Here is a 19808-nt window from a genome sequence, read left to right on the forward strand (position 1 = left end):
TCCCTTAGGATCCGGCTTTCCACCGCCATGCCGACAAACGCAGCTGCGGTAAGTCTTGGAACAGACATGGTACTTGCTGAAGCAAGTCCCTTCTTAGCGGCAGAGGCCATAAGACCTCTGTAAGCATCTCTTGAAGTTCCGGGTACCAAGTCCTTCTTGGCCAATCCGGAGCCATGAGTATAGTTCTTACTCCTCTACGTCTTATAATTCTCAGCACCTTAGGTATGAGAAGCAGAGGAGGGAACACATACACCGACTGGTACACCCACGGTGTTACCAGAACGTCCACAGCTATTGCCTGAGGGTCTCTTGACCTGGCGCAATACCTGTCCCGTTTTTTGTTCAGACGGGACGCCATCATGTCCACCTTTGGTATTTCCCAACGGTTTACAATCATGTGGAAAAAACTTCCCGATGAAGTTTCCACTCTCCCGGGTGGAGGTCGTGCCTGCTGAGGAAGTCTGCTTCCCAGTTTCCATTCCCGGGATGAAACACTGCTGACAGTGCTATCACATGATTTTCCGCCCAGCGAAAAGTCCTTGCAGTTTTTGCCATTGCCCTCCTGCTTCTTGTGTCGCCCTGTCTGTTTACGTGGGCGACTGCCGTGATGTTTTTCCCACTGGATCAATACCGGCTGACCTTGAAGCAGAGGTCTTGCTAAGCTTAGAGCATTATAAATTTACCCTTAGCTCCAGTGTATTTATGTGGAGAAAAGTCTCCAGACTTGATCACACTCCCTGGAAATTTTTTCCTTGTGCGACTGCTCCCCAGCCTCTCGGGCTGGGCTCCGTGGTCACCAGCATCCAATCCTGAATGCCGAATCTGCGGCCCTCTAGAAGATGAGCACTCTATAACCACCACAGGAGAGACACCCTTGTCCTTGGATATAGGGTTATCCGCTGATGCATCTGAAGATGCGATCCGGACCATTTGTCCAGCAGATCCCACTGAAAAGTTCTTGCGTGAAATCTGCCGAATGGAATTGCTTCGTAGGAAGCCACCATTTTTACCAGGACCCTTGTGCAATGATGCACTGTTTTTAGGAGGTTCCTGACTAGCTCGGATAACTCCCTGGCTTTCTCTTCCGGGAGAAACACCTTTTTCTGGACTGTGTCCAGAATCATCCCTAGGCACAGCAGACGTGTCGTCGGGATCAGCTGCGATTTTGGAATATTTAGAATCCACCCGTGCTGTTGTAGCAGTATCCGAGATAGTGCTACTCCGACCTCCAACTGTTCCCTGGACTATGCCCTTATCAGGAGATCGTCCAAGTAAGGGATAATTAAGACGCCTTTTCTTCGAAGAAGAATCATCATTTCGGCCATTACCTTGGTAAAGACCCGGGGTGCCGTGGACAATCCAAACGGCAGCGTCTGAAACTGATAGTGACAGTTCTGCACCACGAACCTGAGGTACCCTTAGTGAGAAGGGCAAATTTGGGACATAGAGGTAAGCATCCCTGATGTCCCGGGACACTATATAGTCCCCTTCTTCCTGGTTCGTTATCACTGCTCTGAGTGACTCCATCTTGATTTGAACCTTTGTAAGTGTTCAAAAAAAATTTTTTAGAATAAGTCTCACCTAGCCTTCTGGCTTCAGTACCACAATATAGTGTGGAATAATACCCCTTTTCTTGTAGTAGGAGGGGTAATTTAATTATCACCTGCTGGGAATACAGCTTGTGAATTTTTTCCCATACTGCCTCCTTGTCGGAGGGAGACTTGGTAAAGCAGACTTCAGGAGCCTGCGAAGGGGAAACGTCTCGACATTCCAATCTGTACCCCCGGGATACTACTTGTAGGATCCAGGGGTCCTGTACGGTCTCAGCGCCATGCTGAGAACTTGTCAGAAGCGGTGGAACGCTTCTGTTCCTGGGAATGGGCTGCCTGCTGCAGTCTTCTTCCCTTTCCTCTATCCCTGGGCAGATATGATCTTATAGGGACGAGAGGACTGAGGCTGAAAAGACGGTGTCTTTTTCTGCAGAGATGTGACTTAGGGTAAAAAACGGTGGATTTTCCAGCAGTTGCCGTGGCCACCAGGTCCGATGGACCGACCCCAAATAACTCCTCCCCTTTTATACGGCAATACACCTTTGTGCCGTTTGGAATCTGCATCACCTGACCACTGTCGTGTCCATAACATCTTCTGGCAGTTATGGACATCGCATTTACTCATGATGCCAGAGTGCAAATATCCCTCTGTGCATCTCGCATATATAGAAATGCATCCTTTAAATGCTCTATAGTCAATAAAATACTGTCCCTGTCAAGGGTATCAATATTTTTAGTCAGGGAATCCGACCAAGCCACCCCAGCTCTGCACATCCAGGCTGAGGCGATCGCTGGTCGCAGTATAACACCAGTATGTGTGTATATACTTTTTATATTTTCCAGCCTCCTGTCAGCTGGTCCTTGAGGACGGCCCTATCTATAGACGGTACCGCCACTTGTTTTGATAAGCGTGTGAGCGCCTTATCCACCTTAAGGGGTGTTTCCCAACGCGCCCTAACTTCTGGCGGGAAAGGGTATACCGCCCATAATTTTCTATCGGGGGGAACCCACGCATCATCACACACTTTATTTAATTTATCTGATTCAGGAAAAACTATGGTAGTTTTTTCACATCCCACATAATACCCTCTTTTGTGGTACTTGTAGTATCAGAAATATGTAACACCTCCTTCATTGCCTTTAACGTGTGGCCCTAATAAGGAATACGTTTGTTTATTCACCGTCGACACTGGATTCAGTGTCCCTGTCTGTGTCTGTGTCGACCGACTAAAGTAAACGGGCATTTTAAAACCCCTGACGGTGTTTTTGAGACGTCTGGACCGGTACTAATTGTTTGTCGGCCGTCTCATGTCGTCAACCGACCTTGCAGCGTGTTGACATTATCACGTAATTTCCTAAATAAGCCATCCATTCCGGTGTCGACTCCCTAGAGAGTGACATCACCATTACAGGCAATTGCTCCGCCTCCTCACCAACATCGTCCCCCTACATGTCGACACACACGTACCGACACACAGCACACACACAGGGAATGCTCTGATAGAGGACAGGACCCACTAGCCCTTTGGAGAGACAGAGGGAGAGTTTGCCAGCACACACCAAAAACGCTATAATTATATAGGGACAACCTTATATAAGTGTTTTCCCTTATAGCATCTTAATATATAAGCATATCGCCAAATTAGTGCCCCCCCTCTCTGTTTTAACCCTGTTTCTGTAGTGCAGTGCAGGGGAGAGCCTGGGAGCCTTCCCTCCAGCCTTTCTGTGAGGGAAAATGGCGCTGTGTGCTGAGGAGATAGGCCCCGCCCCTTTTTCGGCGGCCTCGTCTCCCGCTCTTAACGGATTCTGGCAGGGGTTAAATATCTCCATATAGCCTCCGGAGGCTATATGTGAGGTATTTTTAGCCAAAATAGGTATTCATTTGCCTCCCAGGGCGCCCCCCTCCCAGCGCCCTGCACCCTCAGTGACTGCCGTGTGAAGTGTGCTGAGAGGAAAATGGCGCACAGCTGCAGTGCTGTGCGCTACCTTTAGAAGACTGAGGAGTCTTCTGCCGCCGATTCTGGACCTCTTCTTACTTCAGCATCTGCAAGGGGGCCGGCGGCAAGGCTCCGGTGACCATCCAGGCTGTACCTGTGATCGTCCCTCTGGAGCTGATGTCCAGTAGCCAAGAAGCCAATCCATCCTGCACGCAGGTGAGTTCACTTCTTCTCCCCTCTGTCCCTCGTTGCAGTGATCCTGTTGCCAGCAGGACTCACTGTAAAATAAAAAACCTAAGCTAAACTTTTCTAAGCAGCTCTTTAGGAGAGCCACCTAGATTGCACCCTTCTCGGCCGGGCACAAAAATCTAACTGGCTTGGAGGAGGGTCATAGGGGGAGGAGCCAGTGCACACCACCTGATCGGAAAGCTTTACTTTTGTGCCCTGTCTCCTGCGGAGCCGCTATTCCCCATGGTCCTTTCAGGAACCCCAGCATCCACTAGGACGATAGAGAAATATTGTACTCAATCTTACAGTCTTTACTATTTTATGAGATTAAATGATCTTGATAACCAAGTTCCGGTGTACACACTACTGAATTATTTTAAAACTAAACGGCCTGGGTGCTGTATTCACTCGGTGCAGTAATCGGATCAAGCAGACAAATCGGCTCCTCAGCCCCATTCATTGTGCAGTGTGTACCTAGCATCACTCTTCTAAAAAGGTTCAGCTGTATGAAAACAGAGCTACAGTATATATCCACAGGAGTATAAATTTGTGTCTACGCATTCCACAGCAAACACACAGTGACAGTCCAGGCTACAAGGTTATTAAACAACACAAATTTTGTGAGGAGAGTAATGCTCTTACCTGCATCTTCTGATAGACGAACAACTATCTCCATGACAGTCAGAAAATCATCTTCGGTGCTGCTAAAATCTCTCAGTACATCCAGCAACCCACGTGCAATGATCTGTCTGTAATAGAAATGTATTACGGTTTATGAAGAAAAAAAAAAGAAAAAGAAAAAAAAAAAGTACAATATACTGGTGTAGAAAAGTACATAGTACAATAGTCTAACACCTCAGATACCCTCTCTTCCTAAGGCTTTGTATCAACCCCAGAGTGTTCGGAGCCTAGTCAAATACACTTCATTCCTACTTCCAGCAAAGGTAAATGTACATTTGCTCGCATAGCACATTTTATTTAAAATCATACCCGGCATGCTCAAAGATCGAGAGCGTGCAAATGCAACTACTGTATGCAAAGTGGTATGTAATTTGGATGCATCAACGGAACAGTGGTAAGAAGAATGGTCACGTAGGATTTTCTTTTTGTACAAACATTAATTTTGAGTAAATTTACTTAAAATTTTGTATCCGCTCCACTGTATTTAGGACCCGATTCATTAAGCTGCGACCGAAATCTAATTACGATCTAGCCGCAATTAGATTGCGGATGCAGCAACTGTGGATGCCCACTGCCAACGCAGCCTGGCTGCGAAGACAGGCACACCGCCGCCATTATTTCCATTGCAGTGGCTGCATGAGACGTCATGCAACTACCCCGACAACGGTCCGGACATGCCTGCAATCGCTGGACCACTCCCTCACCACGTCCCTCAGGATGCAATCACACTTTGATAGAGCATGCACATGCAGTGTGGGCGCATGCGCAGAATCGCAAAAAATAAGAATTTACTTACCGATAATTCTATTTCTCGTAGTCCGTAGTGGATGCTGGGAACTCCGTAAGGACCATGGGGAATAGCGGCTCAGCAGGAGACTGGGCACAAAAGTAAAGCTTTAGGACTACCTGGTGTGCACTGGCTCCTCCCCCTATGACCCTCCTCCAAGCCTCAGTTAGGATACTGTGCCCGGACGAGCGTACACAATAAGGAAGGATTTTGAATCCCGGGTAAGACTCATACCAGCCACCCCAATCACACCATATAACCTGTGATCTGAACCCAGTTAACAGCATGATAACAGAGGAGCCTCTGGAAAGATGGCTCACAACAATAATAACCCGATTTTTGTAACAATAACTATGTACAAGTATTGCAGACAATCCGCACTTGGGATGGGCGCCCAGCATCCACTACGGACTACGAGAAATAGAATTATCGGTAAGTAAATTCTTATTTTCTCTGACGTCCTAGTGGATGCTGGGGACTCCGTAAGGACCATGGGGATTATACCAAAGCTCCCAAACGGGCGGGAGAGTGCGGATGACTCTGCAGCACCGAATGAGAGAACTCCAGGTCCTCCTCAGCCAGGGTATCAAATTTGTAGAATTTAGCAAACGAGTTTGCCCCTGACCAAGTAGCTGCTCGGCAAAGTTGTAACGCCGAGACCCTTCGGGCAGCCGCCCAAGATGAGCCCACCTTCCTTGTGGAATGGGCTTTTACAGATTTTGGCTGTGGCAGGCCTGCCACAGAATGTGCAAGCTGAATTGTACTACAAATCCAACGAGCAATAGTCTGCTTAGAAGCAGGAGCACCCAGCTTGTTGGGTGCATACAGGATAAACAGCGAGTCAGATTTCCTGACTCCAGCCGTCCTGGAAATATATATTTTCAAGGCCCTGACTACGTCCAACAACTTGGAGTCCTCCAAGTCACTAGTAGCCGCAGGTACCACAATAGGTTGGTTCAGATGAAACACTGAAACCACCTTAGGGAGAAAATGAGGACGAGTCCTCAATTCCGCCCCATCTGAATGGAAGATCAGATAAGGGCTTTTACAGGTTAAAGCCCGCCAATTCTGACACGCGCCTGGCCGAGGCCATGGCCAACAACACGACCACTTTCCATGTGAGATATTTTAACTCCACAGATTCAAGTGGTTCAAACCAATGTGACTTTAGGAACCCCAAAACTACATTGAGATCCCAAGGTGCCACTGGAGGCACAAAAGGAGGCTGTATATGCAGTACCCCTTTTACAAACGTCTGAACTTCAGGAACTGAAGCTAGTTCTTTCTGGAAGAAAATTGACAGGGCCGAAATTTGAACCTTAATGGACCCCAATTTTAGGCCCATAGACACTCCTGTTTACAGGAAATGCAGGAATCGACCTAGTTGAAATTCCTCCATCGGGGCCTTACTGGCCTCGCACCACGCAACATATTTTCGCCAAATGCGGTGATAATGCTTTGCGGTTACATCCTTCCTGGCTTGATCAGGGTAGGGATGACTTCATCCGGAATGCCTTTTTCCTTCAGGATCCGGCGTTCAACCGCCCTGCCGTCAAACGCAGCCGCGGTAAGTCTTGGAATAGACAGGGTCCTTGCTGGAGCAGGTCCCTTCTTAGAGGTAGAGGCCACGGGTCCTCCGTGAGCATCTCTTGAAGTTCCGGGTACCAAGTCCTTCTTGGTCAATCCGGAGCCACGAGTATAGTTCTTACTCCCCTCCGTCTTATAATTCTCAGTACTTTTGGTATGAGAGGAAGAGGAGGGAACACATACACTGACTGGTACACCCACGGTGTAACCAGAGCGTCCACAGCTATTGCCTGAGGGTCCCTTGACCTGGCGCAATACCTGTCCAATTTTTTGTTTAGGCGGGACGCCATCATGTCCACCTTTGGTTTTTCCCAATGGTTTACAAACATGTGGAAGACTTCTGGGTGAAGTCCCCACTCTCCCGGGTGGAGGTCGTGCCTGCTGAGGAAGTCTGCTTCCCAGTTGTCCACTCCCGGAATGAACACTGCTGACAATGCTATCACATGATTTTCCGCCCAGCGAAAAATCCTTGCAGCTTCTGCCATTGATCTCCTGCTTCTTGTGCCGCCCTGTCTGTTTACGTGGGTGACTGCCGTGATGTTGTCCGACTGGATCAGCACCGGCTGACCTTGAAGCAGAGGTCTTGCTTGGCTTAGGGCATTGTAAATGGCCCTTAGCTCCAAAATATTTATGTGAAGTGAAGTCTCCAGGCTTGACCACAAGCCCTGGAAATTTCTTCCCTGTGTGACTGCTCCCCAGCCTCTCAGGCTGGCATCCGTGGTCACCAGGACCCAGTCCTGAATGCCGAATCTGCGGCCCTCTAGAAGATGAGCACTCTGCAACCACCACAGGAGAGACACCCTTGTCTTTGGTGACAGGGTTATCCGCTGATGCATCTGAAGATGCGATCCGGACCATTTGTCCAGCAGGTCCCACTGGAAAGTTCTTGCGTGGAATCTGCCGAATGGAATTGCTTCGTAGGAAGCCACCATTTTTCCCAGGACCCTTGTGCACTGATGCACTGACACTTGGCCTGGTTTTAGGAGGTTTCTTACTAGTTCGGATAACTCCCTGGCTTTCTCCTCCGGTAGAAACACCTTTTTCTGGACTGTGTCCAGGATCATCCCTAGGAATAGAAGGCGTGTCGTCGGGATCAGCTGCGATTTTGGAATATTGAGAATCCAACCGTGCTGCCGCAGCACTATCTGAGATAGTGCTACCCCGACTTCCAACTGTTCCCTGGATCTTGCCCTTATCAGGAGATCGTCCAAGTAAGGGATAACTAAAACTCCCTTCTTTCGAAGGAGTATCATCATTTCGGCCATTACCTTGGTAAAGACCCGGGGTGCCGTGGACAATCCAAACGGCAGCGTCTGAAACTGATAGTGACAGTTCTGTACCACAAACCTGAGGTACCCTTGGTGAGAAGGGTAAATTGGGACATGTAGGTAAGCATCTTTGATGTCCAGAGAGACCATATAGTCCCCTTCCTCCAGGTTTGCAATCACTGCTCTGAGTGACTCCATCTTAAATTTGAACCTTTGTATGTAAGTGTTCAAGGATTTTAGATTTAAAATTGGTCTCACCGAGCCGTCCGGCTTCGGTACCACAAATAGTGTGGAATAGTACCCCTTTCCCTGTTGCAGGAGGGGTACCTTGATTATCACCTGCTGGGAATACAGCTTGTGAATGGCCTGCATTACTGCCTCCCTGTCTGAGGGAGACGTCGGTAAAGCAGACTTTAGGAAACGGCGAGGGGGAGACGTCTCGAATTTCTTGAGACGGGCCCCCACCGTGCCTGAGTCCGCTTGTAAAGCCCCAGCGTCATGCTGAGGACTTTGCGGAGGCGGGAGAGGGCTTTTGTTCCTGGAAACTGGCTGTTTGCTGCAGCCTTTTTCCTCTCCCTCTGCCACGGGGCAGAAATGAGGCGCCTTTTGCCCGATTGCCCTTATGGGGCCGAAAGGACTGCGCCTGATAATACGGCGTCTTCTTAGGTTGAGAAGCTACCTGGGGTAAAAATGTGGATTTTCCAGCAGTTGCCGTGGCTACCAGGTCTGATAGACCTACCCCAAATAACTCCTCCCCCTTATAAGGCAATACTTCCATGTGCCTTTTAGAATCCGCATCACCTGACCACTGCCGCGTCCATAAACCTCTTCTTGCAGAAATGGACAGCGCGCTAACTCTTGATGTCTATAGTCAGTAATATACTGTCCCTATCTAGGGTATCAATATTTTCAGTCAGGGAATCCGACCACGCCACGCCCGCACTGCACATCCAGGCTGAGGCGATTGCTGGTCGCAGTATAACACCCGTGTGAGTGTATATACATTTTAGGATATTCTCCTGCTTTCTATCGGCAGGTTCCTTTAGGGCGGCCGTATCAGGAGAGGGTAGTGCTACCTGTTTAGACAAGCGTGTGAGCGCTTTATCCCCCTAGGGGGTGTTTCCCAACGTGCCCTATCCTCTGGCGGGAAAGGGTATGATGCCAATAACCTTTTAGGAATTATCAGTTTTTTATCGGGGGAAACCCACGCCTCATCACACACTTCATTTAATTCCTCGGATACAGGAAAAACTACAGGCAGTTTTTTCTCACCAAACATAATACCCTTTTTAGTGGTACTTGTATTATCAGAGATATGCAATACATTTTTCATTGCTTCAATCATGTAACGTGTGGCCCTACTGGAAGTCACGTTTGTCTCCTCATCATCGACACTGGAGTCAGTATCCGTGTCTGTGTCTGCCATTTGAGATAACGGGCGTTTTAAAGCCCCTGATGGCGTTTGAGACCCCTGGACAGGCACAAGCTGAGTAGCCGGCTGTCTCATGTCGTCAACTGTCTTTCGTAAAGAACTGACACTGTCACGCAATTCCTTCCATAAGCTCAGCCACTCAGGTGTCGACTCCCTAGGGGGTGACAACTCTATAATAGGCAATTGCTCCGCCTCCATCTCATTTTCCTCCTCAAACATGTCGACACAATCGTACCGACACACCGCACACACACAGGGAATGCTCTGATAGAGGACAGGACCCCACTAGCCCTTTGGGGAGACAGAGGGAGAGTATGCCAGCACACACCAGAGCGCTATATATAGACAGGAATACCACTATAAAACGTGCTTTTCCCTTTATAGCTGCTGTTATTATTAGAACTGCGCCAAATTAGTGCCCCCCTCTCTTTTTTACCCTTTTCTGTAGTGCAGGACTGCAGGGGAGAGTCAGGGAGACGTCCTTCCAGCGGAGCTGTGATGGAAAATGGCGCCCGTGTGCTGAAGAGATAGGCTCCGCCCCCTTCTCGGCGGCCTTTTCTCCCGCTTTATGGTGAGTTCTGGCAGGGGTTAAAATACATCCATATAGCCCTGGGGGTTATATGTGGTGTATTTTCGCCAGCCAAGGTGTTTACATTGCTGCTCAGGGCGCCTCCCCCTAGCGCCCTGCACCCTCAGTGACCGAAGTGTGAAGTGTGCCTGAGTAACAATGGCGCACAGCTGCAGTGCTGTGCGCTACCTTGTTGAAGATTGATGTCTTCTGCCGCCGATTTTTCCGGACCTCTTCTTGCTTCTGGCTCTGTAAGGGGGCCGGCGGCGCGGCTCTGGGACCGGACTCCGAGGCTGGGCCTGTGTTCGGTCCCTCTGGAGCTAATGGTGTCCAGTAGCCTAAGAAGCCCAAGCTGGCTGCAAGCAGGCAGGTTCGCTTCTTCTCCCCTTAGTCCCTCGATGCAGTGAGCCTGTTGCCAGCAAGTCTCACTGAAAATAAAAAACCTAAAACTAAACTTTCACTAAGAAGCTCAGGAGAGCCCCTAGTGTGCACCCTTCTCGGCCGGGCACAAAAATCTAACTGAGGCTTGGAGGAGGGTCATAGGGGGAGGAGCCAGTGCACACCAGGTAGTCCTAAAGCTTTACTTTTGTGCCCAGTCTCCTGCGGAGCCGCTATTCCCCATGGTCCTTACGGAGTTCCCAGCATCCACTAGGACGTCAGAGAAAATTGCTCGATTGCGATTTTGCGCACCAACCTGAATGAGTGCCTTAGTCTTTACTTCATGTTTTTCTGAGAAGACTAATGTTTTGAAGTGAAAAATAACCTGTAGCCAATCAGATGGGAAGCAGTCAAGATCCCAGCTGTTGGTATCCCAGCAATCAGAATACTGACCCTAATCTGAATGCCAACACCGGCATCCAGAATGGGTAAACCATCTGGTGCTGGAATACAGACAGCTGCAATCCCGAAAGAGATGATACCGCTGCGCACGGAGGGTTAGTCTGAGGCATCTACGGGGGGAGATTAGGGTTAGGTACAAAGGAGGGGGGGGGGGGGGGGGGGGGTTTGGTCAGGCTGCAGGGAGAACCTCCCCTCCTTAAATCACCCCTGTCGGCTTCATAACAGTCGGTATTTGGAACACCAGGTTCCCAGACGTCGGTAACTCATACTGCTCCCAATCAGATCATTGTAATAATCAGAGCAGCAGTTATAAGCGAGCTGGACTTGTGGGAGTCAGCGACCTGTTCGGAGTGATTAGGGTATGTTAGCGTGGTCTCACACAATGGTTCTGAGTGCTGGTGCGTGTACAACTAGAATAGGATGAGTTCACAGCACTGATGGAGGATTACCAGGCCCTCAACTGGCAGTAGTTAGAAAATGTTGCCTGTGGCATGATGTAACAGACAAGGAGGGAGATTTATCAGATCTTGGCGATATAGTACAATCCATCAGTTTCTGTCATTTTACAAGCCGTGTGTGAAAAACTAAAGTTGTTAGGCCCCTTTCACACTAAAAACTCAAGTCCAACCAGAGTTATTGAACAGTTTCAAGCAGTGTTACAGCTGCTTGAAAATGTGTTGACACTGCAGGCTGGACCTTTGTCGGTTCTTAGAGATTACATAATTTCCAAGTGCCAGTTATCCGGCTGTCTACTACTTTTAGCGTGACCTGGGCTGGATAACCCGGGTCATGCTTTCACCCTACACACTACCCAGGACAGTCCCCGATCATGACCAGTGTCAAATTCCCGTGTAATCCCTTTCACATAAATCCAGGAACGGATTACCCCACGAATATACCAAGTCAGAGGCTCTATATGAAAGGTGTATTACAAGCTGACTGGTTACTAGGAGCAACTTCTCTACTTTTTCTCTCTCCAAGATTCCATAAATCTCCCCCCAGTGTCAGCTAATGGAAGGAGTAGGGTATACCAAAGCCTTGCTCAGTCACGTGCGGTCATCTGACCTCATGGTGAATTTTTGATTTAAATGAGGGTAATGCTAGGTACACACTAAGACATACAGTAGTTGTTCAACCAGCAGACGACAGACATATCACATAGGTCTGTGAATTATGTCATTCAAAGGCATATTGCATCTGCCCTGCAGCACAGTCGATATATCTTGCAGTTATATTTGTACATCTGGCAGTCTGTAAAGCCGAGCCCAGGAACAGCCGACAATTATGCTAGTATCAATTTCTGTAGCCATCTATGTTAGGCGGCATATTGATAAGTGAAATATGCACAATATTGATTGTGCATAGCACTTAATTGTTTGGTTCATTGGGTGGCCGGCTGATCCATCACTCAGGTGTGCACCCTGCAAAAACACAACAATATGGGAGAAAAATGAAAGATGGTCACCTAATGAAGCCAGTGTTTATAAAGGGGCAGGAGCCAGAACTTTGGCTGTGATGTTTATAACAGCGCACTACAGCACACTACTAATGTACCCCAAAGTGAAGTAGGCAGTGTCAAAGTCGAAAAATATAGCGACCTATGATGCCTTGTACTAACCCCATACGCTTGCCCGCTGCACATTCTCTCCCGTGCGTGCGCATATTCGCAGTTGCGTGACGGCGCCTCCACGGTCGTGCGCTCAGGCGCGTGGTATGTGCATTTACGGTAGAGTTTGTGTGCGTCTGGCGGGCGACTCGATCGTTACATAGTTAATCCAAATAGTATATTTTATAGGTTATGGTCCCTTTAATAATATCTGTAAGTATGTTTAGTGTAACTGGTTCATGAACAAAGGAATTCCTCTTTGCATGATACGAAGGGTCAGACAGGGTCTGAACAGTGGTGTTTAGTACCTAACCGAAGAGTATATTATTAGTAACATTCCGGTGTTGGTTTGAAAGAGATTAAATCGCTCCTGCTTATAGTTATGTTTAAAAGAAGTTTATGGACTTTAAAAGTATTTGCTGTTTTATTACACATGTGGTGCGAGTCCTGAGATTCCCTCCCACCTGAGCAGTCTGGAATAGTCACAGCCCACCTGTTCAAACAAACCTATGACCTTTTGTTATAATGTGAAGACAGATTCCTGTGTCCAATGAACAATGAGATTGCAGGGCCCTTAGTAGTGTACTGTATGTTGTGTATATAAGAAACAGCCAGGCTGGACCAGCTCAGTCTACTCTCCACAAAAGGTTTTCATCACTGACTAACTATGGAGCTGGTGACCAGGACTGCGCAGCGATCATTCCCCAGTGTGTAAGTTTTTCTCTGTAACCAACTTTTTCTCTGTTTGTATTTGCCATACTCTCTCTCTCTGTTATTGTTACGCTGTTGTATATTGTATATTTATGTCTAGTTATCCTGCTTAGGTGTTTCATGTTAGTGCTGTAGTGTATAAGCTGTAAACTGTATTTTCCCTTTTTTCATAGCTAAATCTCGTTAGTAAAGGTGTTGGAACCTCAGCAAGGTGTCTGTGTTTCTCTAGCTAGTACAAAGGGTTTCTGAATATCTCAATCACTCAAACAGCTTGCTTAAATATCCAGGTTAACCAGTGGTATATCATTGCAGTATCTCAATACTAAGACTTACAGTATAATCAGGCTCTAAAGTTTATAAAAGTACTGTCTGTGTGTATGCTCGCTGTGTGTATTCCATACACCCAGCGCAGTGTGTGTACGTTACTTGCGTACCACGTGTGAGGATCTTCATACGCAAATAGCGTACGGAGTGCGTAGCACGTGCATGAGGTTTAGCGGCCATTACGGCTACACGGTATTAGTATATAGCTAATGTTAAAAGGTAGATAACGGACACTATCAGCAGCATGTGTGCTTAATTATGCAAATTAAGCCACAATGTCCCTGCTGCCTGTTGACACAAATTGTGGAACAGAGTAGAATGGGGTAGGGATGCGATTTGTAGAGTCATGCACCTTCTACCTGACCCTCCTCACTCTGGGATTTCTCAGAAGGGAAGATATGAAAATAGGATTTTAATACCTACCGGTAAATCCTTTTCTCTTAGTCCGTAGAGGATGCTTCAAGAACCATGGGGTATAGACGGGATCCGCAGGAGACATGGGCACTTTAAGACTTTAAAAGGGGTGTGAACTGGCTCCTCCCTCTATGCCCCTCCTCCAGACTCCAGTTATAGGAACTGTGCCCAGGGAGCGGACATTTTGAGGAAAAGGATTTATTTAATTTTTAAAACTAAGGTGAGATACATACCAGCTCACACCTCAAACACGTTGTACAACATGGCATTCAACAACAACGCATGCAAAGGCATAACCAACATCAGCCACAGACTGACAGTACTTAACTCAACATGAGTGTAACCAAAAACAAAACTGCAGATACAGCCCGCACTGGGACGGGCGCCCTGCATCCTCTACGGACTAAGAGAAAAGGATTTACCGGTAGGTATTAAAATCCTATTTTCTCATACGTCCTAGAGGATGCTGGGGATGCTTCATGAAACCATGGGGTTTATACCAAAGCTCTAGAACGGGCGGGAGAGTGCGGATGACTCTGCAGCACTGATTGACCAAACAAGAGGTCCTCCTCAGCCAGGGTATCAAACTTGTAAAACTTCGCAAAGGTGTTTGAACCCGACCAGGTAGCAGCTCGGCAAAGCTGTAATGCCGAGACTCCTCGGGCAGCCGCCCAGGATGAGCCCACCTTTCTGGTAGAATGGGCTTTCACTGATTTCGGTAACGGCAATACTGCCGTAGAATGAGCTTGCTGAATCGTATTACATATCCAGCGTGCAATAGTCTGCTTGGAAGCAGGAGCCCCAATCTTGTTGGGAGTCCACAGGACAAACAGAGCCTCTGTTTTCCTAATCTGCGCCGTTTTGGCGACATAGATCTTCAAAGCTCTGACCACATTGAGAGACTTCGACTCTGCCAAGGCGTCAGTAGCCACTGGCACAATAGGCTGGTTTACATGAAATGATGAAACCACTTTTGGCAGAATTTGCTGACGAGTTCCTAACTCCGCTCTATCAGCATGGAAAATCAAATAGGGGCTTTTATGAGACAAAGCCGCCAAATCAGACACCCGCCTTGCGGATGCCAAGGCCAACAGCATGACTACTTTCCAAGTAGGGAATTTCAACCCAACCTTACACAAAGGTTCAAACCAATGAGATTGCAGGAACTGCAACACCACATTAAGATCCCATGGTGCCACTGGGGGCACAAAGGGAGGTTGGATGTGCAGCACACCCTTCACGAAGGTCTGAACTTCTGGAAGGGAGGCCAATTCTTTCTGAAAGAAAGAAAATAGATAAGGCCGAAATTTGTACTTTAATGGAGCCTAACTTTAGGCCCGCAGCCACACCCGCTTGCAAAAAATGGAGTAAACGCCCCAGCTGAAATTCTTCCGTAGGAGCCTTCTTGGATTCACACCAAGACACATATTTTCTCTAAATACGGTGGTAATGCTTCGCCGTTACCTCTTTTCTAGCCTGAAGTAGTGTGGGAATGACTTCACTGGGAATACCCTTTCGGGCTAGGATTTGGCGTTCAACCGCCATGCAGCCCCGGTAAGTCTTGATACACGCACGGTCCTTGCTGTAACAGGTCCTCTCGTAGAGGAAGAGGCCAGGGATCTTCTATGAGTAATTCTTGAAGATCTGGATACCAAGCCCTCCTTGGCCAGTCCGGAACAATGAGGATCGCCTGAACCTTTGTTCTTCTTATGATCTTTATCACCTTCGGAATGAGTGGAAGTGGAGGGAACACATAGACCGACTGAAACACCCACGGTGTCACCAGGGCGTCCACCGCTACTGCTTGAGGGTCCCTTGACCTGGAACAATATCTCTGAAGTTTCTTGTTGAGGCGAGACGCCATCATGTCTATTTGAGGAATTCCCCAACGACTTGTCACTTCTGCAAAGACCTCTTGATGAAGACCCCACTCTCCTGGATGGAGATCGTGTCTGCTTTCCAGTTGTCCACTCCTGGAATGAAGACTGCTGACAGAGCGCTTGCATGTCTTTCCGCCCAGTGAAGAACTTTCGTGGCCTCGGCCATCGCCACTCTGCTCTTTGTTCCGCCCTGGCGGTTTATGTACGCCACTGCTGTTATGTTGTCTGACTGAATCAATACCGGCAGACTGCGAAGAAGATGTTCTGCTTGCAGAATGCCGTTGTAAATGGCCCTTAATTCCAGAATGTTTATGTGCAGACAAGCTTCCTGGTTTGACCATTTTCCCTGAAAGTTTCTCCCCTGTGTGACTGCTCCCCAGCCTCGGAGACTTGCATCTGTGGTCACCAGGATCCAATCCTGAATCCCGAACCTGCGTCCCTCCAGAAAGTGAGAACTGTGCAGCCACTACAGTAGGGAGATCCTGGTCCTGGAATATAGGATTATTTTCCGGTGCATGTCTAGGTGAGACCCAGGCCACTTGTCCAACAGGTCCCACTGAAACACCCTGGCATGGAACCTGCCATACGGAATGGCCTCGTAGGCCGCCAACATCTTCCCCAGCAACCGAGTGCATTGAAGGACTGACACTTTTACCCGTTTCAGAATCTGTTTTACTATGTTCTGTATTTCCAGAGCCTTTTCCACTGGAAGAAAAACGCTCTGCAATTCTGTATCCAGAATCATACCCAGGAACGACAGCAGTGTCGTCGGAACCAACTGTGATTTTGGCAAGTTTAGGAGCCAACCATGTTGCTGCAGAATCGTCAGTGAGAGTGCAACATTTTTCAGCAACTGCTCCTTGGATCTCGCCTTTATGAGGAGATCGTCCAAGTACGGGATCATTGTAATTCCCTGCTTGCGCAGGAGAACCATCATTTCCGCCATAACCTTGGTGAAAATCCTTGGTGCTATGGACAGACCAAACGGCAACGTCTGAAATTGGTAATGACAATCCTGAGCAACAAACCTCAGGTATGCCTGATGTGGAGGATATATGGGAACGTGTAAGTAAGCATCCTTTATGTCGACCGACACCATAAAATCCCCCTCCTCCAGACTGGAGATCACTGCACGGAGAGATTCCATCTTGAATTTGAATTTCTTTAGAAAGAAATTGAGGGATTTTAGGTTCAGAATCGGTCTGACTGAGCCATCCAGCTTCGGGACCACAAACAAACTCGAATAAAAACCCTCCCCCCGCTGTGACGGGGGTACCGTGACAATAACTTGATTTTGACACAGCTTTAGTATTGCCGCGCATACTACCTCCCTTTCTAGATGAGAAGCTGGCAGGGCCGATTTGAAAAATCGGTGAGGGGGCACGTCTTGAAACTCTAATTTGTACCCTTGGGTTACTATTTCTACTATCCACGGATCCAGGTCCGAGCGTACCCAGATCTGACTGAAGAGTTTGAGGCGTGCCCCCACCGGTGCGGACTCCCGCAGAGAAGCCCCAGCGTCATGCGGTGGATTTGGTAGAAGTCGGTGAGGACTTCTGCTCTTGGGAACTTGCCACCGCCTGTGACCTCTTTCCCCTTCCTCTCCCAGCAAGGCGTTTTCTTCTGTTGTGCAGGAACATAAGGTAAAAATGATGACTTACCCGCGGTAGCCGTAGATACCAGGTCAGTGAGGCAGTCACCAAACAAGACACTACCGTTAAACGGTAAAGACTCCATCGCCTTCTTAGAGTCAGCATCAGCATTCCATTGATGAATCCACAATGTTCTCCTAGCTGAGACTGCCATGACATTGGCCCTTGATCCCAAAAGGCCAATATCGCTTACAGTTTCTTTTAAGTATGCTGCAGCGTCCCTGATATGACCCAGAGTCAAAAGTACGCTATCCCTGTCTAGGGAATCTATCTCAGATGACAAGTTATCTGCCCACTTTTCAATAGCGCTACTCACCCATGCCGAAGCAATGGCAGGCCTGAGTAGCGAACCCGTAGTGACATAAATGGAGTTTAGTGTATTTTCCTGCTTACGATCCGCAGGATCCTTTAGGGCTGCCGTGTCAGGAGACGGAAGCACCACCTTCTTGGATAGATGCGATAGAGCTTTGTCCACCGTCGGGGTTGACTCCCACTTTTCCCTGTCCCCAAAAGGAAACGGATATGCCACTGGAATTCTTTTGGGAACCTGTACCTTCTTGTCAGGATTTTCCCAGGCCTTTTCAAAAAGAGAATTCAGTTCATGAGGGAGGAAACGTTACCTCAGGTTTCTTTCCTTTATACATACAGACCCTAGTATCAGGAACAGCAGGGTCTTCCGTTATATGCAACACGTCTTTTATCGCCACAATCATGTACTGAATGCTCTTAATCAGTTTAGGATTCAATCTGGCATCACTACAGTCGACACTGGAATCCGAGTCCGTGTCGGTATCCGTATCTGTTATCTGGGTTAATGCACGTTTCTGTGACCCCAAAGGGGTCTGAGCTTGTGACAATGCATCTTCCATGGATTTCCTCCATGTCTGGCTTTTAGACTCAGATTTATCGAATCTCTTAGTCAACCGAGCCACGTTAGCATTCAAAACACTCAACATATAGTTACCCATTCAGCGGTCGGCGGTGCTGACACGGTCACTCCCAAAGCCTTTTCTGTCCCCACTCCAGCTTCCTCCTGGGAAGAGCACTCAGCCTCAGCCATGTCGACACACACGTACCGACACCCACAACCACACTGGGGCTATAGGAGACAGACCCACAACAAAGCCTGTTAGAGAAACACAGAGGGAGTTCTGCCAGCTCACAACCCAGCGCCTGACCCGGTTCTGAAGCGAGTAAATTACTGCCCAGACCTGTTAGCACTTTTATATTCAATAAACTAGCACCAAATCTCTTGTGCCCCCCCGTTTTGCACCCCGTTACTTGTACAGCAGTGTGGGAGGCCAGGCTCAGCGTCTCTGCAGCTTCTGTGAAGAGAAAATGGCGCTGGTCTGAGCTGTGAGGGCTAAGCCACGCCCCCTTATAGGCGCGCTTCGGTCCCGCTTAATGTTCTATCTTTATACTGGCGGGGGTCTGTAATTAGTGCCCAGGCACTTTATACACTTTCTGCCAGTCGCTAAATTGAGGATTTATGCTGCCCAGGGCGCACCCTGCCGTGCTGTTCTTATGTGGGAGCATGGCGCGCAGCGCGGTACCTCAAAAAACCGTCTTCTGCCGTCACTGAAGTCTTCTGATCTTCTGTTACTCAATCGGCTTCTATCTTCTGGCTCTGCAAGGGCGGTGACTGCGCGGCTCCGGGAACGAGCAGCTAGGCGTACCAAGTGATCGGACCCTCTGGAGCTAATGGTGTCCAGTAGCCTAAGAAGCAGAGCCTTTGAACTCAGAGAAGTAGGTCTGCTTCTCTCCCCTCAGTCCCACGATGCAGGGAGCCTGTTGCCAGCAGGTCTCCCTGAAAATAATAAACCTAACAAAGTATTTTTTCTGAGAAACTCTGGAGAGCTCCTCAGTGTGCATCCAGTCTCACTGGGCACAGAATCTAACTGGAGTCTGGAGGAGGGGCATAGAGGGAGGAGCCAGTTCACACCCCTTTTAAAGTCTTAAAGTGCCCATGTCTCCTGCGGATCCCGTCTATACCCCATGGTTCTTGAAGCATCCCCAGCATCCTCTAGGACGTATGAGAAAATAGTTTACTATATTCCATTGTTTGCCACAATTCCAGACCTGTTCCATTTTCCAGTTCCACCACTTGCAGTGGGGAAGGGCTTAGTGAAGGTGGGCGGTGGTGGTGTTGGGTGGGTGTATGTAGCGACACCAAGCTAAGTCTTTGCCCTGGGTGGAAGAAAGCCTAGCTTCACCCCTGTATCACAAAACTAGTTTATGGCACAGATGGAGCAAATGTGTATAAAAAAAATAAAAACACATCACGCACACACAAAAGGAACAATTATTTAGCTTTACAAATGTGCTTTAGTATGTGGTGAATCA

General features: G+C 48.3%; 1 protein-coding gene across 2 annotated transcripts in view; it reads right to left on the reverse strand.

Moving 5' to 3' along the window:
• LOC135055455 (serine/threonine-protein phosphatase 4 regulatory subunit 1-like) overlaps positions 1–19808 on the reverse strand; it is a 253562-nt gene that overhangs the window by 200759 nt on the left and 32995 nt on the right. For both annotated transcript variants that reach the window (XM_063959564.1, XM_063959563.1), the window contains exon 4: positions 4358–4464. In XM_063959564.1, the coding sequence (XP_063815634.1) occupies positions 4358–4464 (107 nt within the window). The remainder of the gene's footprint in view (positions 1–4357; positions 4465–19808) is intronic.

Source organism: Pseudophryne corroboree, chromosome 3 (assembly GCF_028390025.1).
Source record: "Pseudophryne corroboree isolate aPseCor3 chromosome 3, aPseCor3.hap2, whole genome shotgun sequence".
NCBI classification, from domain to species: Eukaryota; Metazoa; Chordata; class Amphibia; order Anura; family Myobatrachidae; genus Pseudophryne; species Pseudophryne corroboree.